The sequence below is a fragment of the Corvus hawaiiensis genome, chromosome 6 (assembly GCF_020740725.1).
Source record: "Corvus hawaiiensis isolate bCorHaw1 chromosome 6, bCorHaw1.pri.cur, whole genome shotgun sequence".
Lineage (NCBI taxonomy): Eukaryota > Metazoa > Chordata > Aves > Passeriformes > Corvidae > Corvus > Corvus hawaiiensis.
In genome coordinates, this window is record NC_063218.1 from 3,283,083 (window position 1) to 3,290,216 (window position 7,134).

At 48.6% G+C, this 7,134-nt stretch overlaps 1 protein-coding gene across 2 annotated transcripts; it reads left to right on the forward strand.

Annotated features, from left to right (window-relative positions):
• The first annotated feature begins 1,007 nt into the window (after nucleotides 1–1,007).
• On the forward strand, nucleotides 1,008–6,576 carry CDKN3 (cyclin dependent kinase inhibitor 3). Of its 2 annotated transcripts, none has more exons than XM_048307826.1 (7): nucleotides 1,008–1,217; nucleotides 1,969–2,024; nucleotides 2,658–2,702; nucleotides 3,570–3,792; nucleotides 4,881–4,912; nucleotides 5,457–5,560; nucleotides 6,279–6,576. In XM_048307826.1, exons 1-7 carry the CDS (start codon nucleotides 1,048–1,050, stop codon nucleotides 6,363–6,365), a joined length of 717 nt encoding a protein of 238 aa, XP_048163783.1. In that variant the 5' UTR covers nucleotides 1,008–1,047; the 3' UTR covers nucleotides 6,366–6,576. The 2 variants fall into 2 exon arrangements, with proteins under 2 accessions (XP_048163783.1, XP_048163784.1); XM_048307827.1 differs by having other exon boundaries at nucleotides 6,282–6,576.
• The last annotated feature ends 558 nt before the right edge of the window (nucleotides 6,577–7,134 follow it).

The window sequence follows — 7,134 nt, forward strand, 5'->3', positions numbered from 1 at the left end:
TTTCTTCCTCTTAATTAACGGCCAGAGTTACTCATAGAATAGACCAGAAATTCTGCAAAAAGCATAGACAACAGCTCAGCTCTTAAAAAGAGGGAGCCAAAAATATTTTTTCCTCCCTGGAGCCATCCTTCATGCTAGCTAACTTCAGATAAAAACTCCATGCAAGAGCCTTAAAAAACTATTTTTACAGTACAATTAAAAGCAGTACCATGACAAGAATATTTGACATTAAGTTCATGGTTTAAAAGAGCAGAAACAGCTCATTTTCTACTGTTAGAAAATCCTATGTTCTCTGCACATAGAACTGACCACCCAAAACCTCCACAAGGCACCCGCTCAAGATCATCCCTGCTCTTGCGTGCGCTGTGAGTGAAGGCTCACATCCATCTCCCATGTTTTATCATGGAATTGCAGAATGGTTTGGGTTGAAAGGGAATTTAAAGCCCATCTAGTTCCACCCTATGCCATCAGCAGGCACCTTCCACTAAACCAGGTTGCTCCAAGCCCCATTCAAGCTGATCTTGGAGCATTGCCAGGGATGGGGCAGCCACAGCTTCTCTGGGCAACCTGTGCCAGGGCCTCAGCACCCTCACAAGGAAGAGTTTGCTTGCCAATATCCCATTTAACCCTGCCTTCTATCTTTGCGAATTCATTCCCCCTTGCCCTGTCACTTTTAAGACGCAGGGGGACTATCAGGCACGGGATAGTTATGAACACACCCCCAAAGGGATTTAAAAGGGAATTAGGGGCGGGGGATCCGCCCGCGCCCCTCCCCGGAGCCCTCACGGAGCCCCGCCCCCGGCGCTCGAGACCGCCCCCTCCCGCCTCCCCGCCTCAGCCAATCAGCGCAGAGATCGCCGCAGCCGCCGCGTCGGTTTGCGCTTTAAATCCCGCCCCCTCGTTGTTCACCAATCAGAGCGCTTCTCTCATGAAGCGATGGGGAAGGCCTGCTTGGCTTCCCGCGCACCCTCTGAGTCGCGGCTTCCCATTGGGCGCCGGGCAGAGGGGCGGGGCTAGTTCGAACGGTCGGCGGCGGAGAGCGGCGCCATGGTGAAACCGCTGAGGGGTCGGGATCCGGGTCCTGGTCCTGCCGAGGCTCCCGGCCCCACGGTGAGCCCCCTGCTCTCCCCGCAGCCCGCCGCGGCGCCAGACGACGGCTTCGCCTCCTCAGATGATGAGGCCGCCGAGGAGGAACCGAGTCCGCTCCACATTTCCTGGTGAGGCGACACTCGCGGGGACCTTTCCCTCAGGAAACTATTAAATTCCCCTCCTGAGCAACAAGAGGGTTTTCTCTTCGCGAAGGAAACCCGAGACGGGCTCTGGTGGCCTTCCAGAGTGGGGGTGGCCCGGTGGTGCCCATGAAAAGGGATTAAAGTTGTGCTGGGGAATCGTCAGTGGATGTGGCTGGGGGTGGAAGGGGCCTGTGGAGACCAGCTGGTCCCACGCCCCTGCCTCAGCAGGCTCACCCACAGCAGAATGCCGAGGATCACATCCAGGTGGGTTTTGAATGTTTCCGGGGAAGGAAACTCCACGAGCTCCCTGGGCAGCCGGTTCCAGGCCTCGGCTCTGTACTTACAGGGTGGTGAGGCCCTGGCACAGGGTGCCCAGAGAAGCTGTGGCTGCCCCTGGATCCATGGAAGTGCCCAAGGCCAGGTTGGATGGGCCTCCGAGCAGCCTGGGCTAGTGGAAGGTGTCCCTGCCCATGGTAGGGGACTGGAATGAGATGATCTTTGAGGTCCCCTCCAACCCAAACCATTCTGTGATTTTGTCACCCTCAAAGTAACATTTTTCCTCATCTTCACTTCCCATATTTCAGTTTGTGCTTGTTGCTCCTCATCCTCCCACCAGACACTTGTGAAAGGGTCTGGCCCCATCCTTTTGACACCTCCTCTGAAGATATTTATATATTTAAATAATCAAAATCTTCCCTTCTGATTTTTATTTATTTTACTTTTTATTTTCTGATAGGTTGTCTTTGTCTCCTTTCTACTCTTCAGAGTTCCTGGGATTATGTTCCCTTCCAGGTAAGAAGCATTCACTGAAATTTGCAGGCATATTTGAAAGCTGAAGAGGAGGAATACCTTGTACCCCAAAATTCTGTGTTGTGGGTGACTTCTTTTGTAATCTACCACTGAAATATGTGTTTTGGAAACACCAAAGCTAATCTAGAGAACATCTTAATGCTTAAGATCACATTTTTTAATGTTATAAAAGTAAACATACCAGCTTTGACTGCATTTTTAACTACCAAAACTGCAGCCATGGTGATTCTCCACTCAACTCTTAAACGATCTTTATCCAACCCTTTTATTTGTAGGATGATTTTTGTGTTTTGTGGGACGATGGTTTATGCTGTATCCTGATTTAAAATATCCAAAACTTTTCATCTGGAAAACACAAAGCATCTTAAAACCTTGGGCAGATTCCTTTCTTTAATCCTATTACGTTACAGTATTAAGCAGATAATGGTGTCTAAACTGTCTTCTGCACCAGGGATCTACTTGAAAAAACAAGAACTGTGTTTTATTCAGGGTGTGGCTTTGTTGCTTGCTTTGGTTTTGGGGGGAGACTGCCTGTACTCTGTTCTTCAGCTGCAGCAGCCATCCCATAATTGTCACTTACCTGGAGTGGTAATTGTTGTTCATAACTTGTTTCAGGTTGCAGGTTTAAGGATGTTAGAAGAAATCTTCAGAAAGATATAGGTGAGTCTTCTTTGTGTCAAGGGCAAGAACAACATGCAGCTGCAGGAAATATCCTGTCAGAGTCATCATCATGACTGGAGATCCCTTTTAAATGTGCAGTGCCACTTCCTCTGCAGCTTCTCTCTGAATATAGAATAAATAGTCAGGATGCTTCCAGGCTGGAGCTGTACAGTACTCATGAGGCATCTTCAGAGCAGCTGGGATCAAGATGAATTACAAACTCATAGTCTTCCTTCTTCCCAGAGAAAAGTGAAATTGGGATAGAAAAGATGGAATTACGTAAAGATTTGTGCTGAGTATTCAGCTGTAAGCACTAAAGAGCAGAGACTAATAGCAAATCCTCACAATGTTTGGATAAGTCAAGCTTAGGAAGAAATGCCTGGCTGTGAGGGTGGGGAGTCCCTGGCACAGAGAAGCTGTGGCTGCCCCATCCCTGGAAGTGTCCAAGGCCAGGCTGGACGGGGCTTGGAACAACCTGGGATAGTGGAAGGTGTCCCTGCCCATGGCAGGGGGTGGAACAAGATGGCCTTTAAGGACCCTTCCAACCCAAACCATCCTGGGATTCTGTGATTTTAACTGGAGATGAGACAGAAACATACTTAGCAGGCTGTCTTGGCTGCTGGTATGTTCTCCAGTGAGACTTCTCTCAGGATTCTCTCTGGACTGAGAAAATTCCTCTCCTGTATTACCTGAATGGAAATGTGGGAGAGACTCAGGGGAAGGAAATAACGCTCAAACGAAAATTGCTCACTCCTGTTGTCTTAGCCCCAAAGATTAAACAAGAGACTCAGTACCAAGGTGCTTATCTGTTTATCCTTAAGCTTGATAGGCTTTTGTTTATTTGCAAGTGTCTCAATCTATTGGCAGGAGAACTAAAGAACTGTGGGATCCAGGATATCTTTGTGCTTTGTACCAGAGGAGAACTCTCAAAATACCGAGTACCAAACCTGATCGACACCTACCAACAGCACGGCATCTGCGTGCACCACTATCCCATTCCTGATGGGAATGCTCCTGACATTGCCACCTGCTGCAAGATCCTGGAAGAGCTCAGAAGCTGCCTGGAAAATAAGCAGAAAACAATGATACAGTAGGTTCTGGCTGCTTCCCCATCATCACCCCACATTCCTGTAAAGGATGCCAGCTTCTCTCCAGATCTATGAGCAGGGGAAACAGGACAGTGTGAAATGGCAGTTGCATTCTTTAGGGTTAGTTCATGCTGTGAAGTCTGCTTGTTCTTCTTCCTGCACCTGTTTGGAGAGAATTCTTCCTTTGAAATACCAGAATGTCCTGTTTCAAGATTAGAATGTCCCATTTCCCCTTGCTCTGTCCAGCAAGAGTTTTAAAGTGTGTTTTGAGTGGCACCACAGGGCTTCTTGCCCCCAGCCTACCTGGGTATCAGGTGTACAGAATGAGTTGGGAGCCTGTTGTCAGAGGCTGTGGCTGCCCCATCCCTGGAAGTGTTCCAGGCCAGGCTGGATGGGGCTTGGAACAACCTGATCCAGTGGAAGGTGTCCCTGCCCATGGCAGGGGGCAGAGTGAAGTGACTCTAAGGTCCCTTCCAACCCAAACTACTCTATGATTCTGTAATATGCCCCTGGACTATTTATCAGGGACTCAGTGGGTTCCAGCAGTGCAAAATTTTCTCCTAAATTCCATTAACGGGTTTAAAGGAATTTATTTAGCTGAGCTCAGAATAAAGGGGAAGAGCTTTCCAAATTCCACGTTCCCTGAGTGATGCCACTGACAGCTTCCTATACAGACATCTACTGAGTCCTTGGTCTTCCTGCTGACACAGAACCCTGCTGCTCTCCTCACAACTATCCTCAAACCCTTAATCTGGAGTAGGATGTAAAGAAATTTGAGATAGTCCATCCTCGTGCTCTTTCCTGTCCTCCTGTGCCTTTGGGACTATTACCAGGAATGAAGGGGAACTTTCAAATTGAAGTTTTCGTGGAAATACATAGAAGGTCCAAAGAATAAATAGGAGATATCCCTGTAGGTATCAAAATAGAATATAGAAAATATGGAGAAATTCTTGTTCTGAGTTTCTTGTACCACTGCTCCTCTTGATTATATTAAGGCAAGAACTGTGTCCATAAATTTATGTGCTGGGGAGTCCCTGGGTGCTGCAGTTTGCTACAGCTCGTTACAACCAGATGTTTTCTTCTCTCCCAGCTGTTATGGTGGCCTCGGACGCTCATGTGTCGGTAAGCACTTATCTCCCTGCCTGACTAACCCATCCCACAAACCCATGGAGCCACATTCTGCTGGAAGGTTCACTGTGGATGCAATGCAAGCTGCCACTACCAAGAGCAGCCTGGTTAATAGAAAGGAGATGAACCAGTTCCTCTGTATCTCTCTTCATCTCAGTGTTCCCCCTTAAAGCTTTCAGGAGCATTAGTTACTGTGTGTGCCCAGAAGGAAGGGGTGGTGATATTGCCAGAAGACACAAAGGGGAATTAACTGGGTGTACTGGCACTCATTCCTGAAAAGCCTAGGAATTGCATCCCAGATGCTGCTGGGAACGCAGGGGGAAAACAGTGGGAGGGTTTTCACCTATTTCCAAAGCCCATAGGCTTAAGCAGGAGCAGCAGGCAGATGGGCCAGTGCTCAGAAATAGGATTCTGCAAGAGATCCAATAGATCTGGGACCCGGATAGTTTTGCCAGGGTGGTTTTCATGGGACAAACCTGGGGCTGTGCACAGTCAGAGGTGCTCAGCAGCATCCAGGTGTAAATACTTTCCCTTACAGTGGCTGCCTGTCTCCTGCTCCAGCTTTCGGACACCCTGGCACCTCAGCAGGTGATAGAGAGCCTCAGGAACCTGAGAGGATCAGGGGCCATACAGACCATCAAGGTAATGGGGCTGCAGCAGGTGATACACAGGTCCAAACACCAGCGAGAGCTTGGCCAATCCCCTCCTTCACTTCCCAGAGAGATCCCTCTGTCTTTCCAACAGCTGCTCTCTGGGGTTTGAGCTGTTTCCTGCTTTCAGGAACAACTCCTCCCAGGGAACTAGTGACAGAACGAGGGGAAAAGGCCTCAAGTTGCACCAGAAAAGGTTTAAGTTGGATAATAGGGAAAGTTTTTTTAATGAAAGTGTTGTCCAGCCCTGGCACAGCTGTCCAGGGCAGTGGTGGAGTCCCCATCCCTGGAGGGATTTAAAAACCATATGGATGCACTTGGGGACATGGGGTAATGGTGGCCTTGGCAGTGCTGGGGGAATGGTTGGACTCAAAGATCTTAAAAGGATTTTCCAACCTAAATGATTCCATTATTCAAAATAAAGCAGCTTTGAATTCTGACAACTCCCACCTCTAAGGACCATGTTTTGCATTGCCTTGGGGAAATACATCACCCATGGCCGTTACAGGGAACCACAGGATCCAAGTCAAAATCCATGGAATCTGTGTCTGACAGTGAAAAATCCCAAAGGATGTACAGTTAGCACACGAAGAACAAATGCACCAGAGGGTGCAGTTTACATCCTGGGGTGTCAAACGACTTTTTAAGACAGGTGGTGCCTCTTCTGCGAGTACAGAGCACTCACTGCAGACCTGGTTGTGCTTTTCCAGCAGTACAATTTCCTCCATGACTTCCGGGAGAACCTGGCTACACACCTGGCAACAAAGGACCCGGTGCTGAGATCAGCATCGCGGTAGCTGGTCCTGCCATGGGCATCTTTGTGTCTCTGTGGAAAACTGGACAAGACACCTCTCTCCTGACCTTTCCTCAGTGCTACTGCCTGCGTGACACAGCTGCTCCCTTCCAAATCCACGTGTAAAGTATTGGGATGGGGAAGGAAATCCTAGAAGATATGCGGCATCTTCTTCTTTGGTGACTTTAATAATCACTGCCTGAAAAATATGTGTACAAGTGTGTTTGTGTCCATTGCTGTTCTGCTGGTGCCCTGCACACCTGATGGGCTGGTTTTCCGTGTAATAACATAGAAGAGTCCTGCTGGGATAACGGAGCTGGATAAAACTTGTATCTCTGGAGCTGTTTAAAAACACCCTCACACCCTCAGAAAGTCAAGTCGAGCTGGAGCTCTCACCCCTGACGAGCTCATAACAACTCATTCTAAAATGTCACAGTTCTGCTCAATGTGTTGAGGGATCTTTAGGAAGGAGTCTCCTCATTCCAAAAGCAGGAGGTGTTGTACCAAGACTCTGTGACAAAGCCAGCAGGGGGGTTGTAGGTGACTGTGGCAGGAAGACACTGCCGCAGCTGCGTGGGTGAGCTGGCACAGCCCTTCTGCCTGCTGCCACCACTGAGAGTAAACAATCAATCAGCTGTGCACTGGGAGGATCTCACAGGAACAGTCCTCTAACAGTCCCCAGCCCTCCTGTTTCACTGTATCCATTCACAAAAGGACGATGAAACAGCTCCTGGTTTTTTGATAAAGTTCAGGATTTTGATAAATTTTGGGAC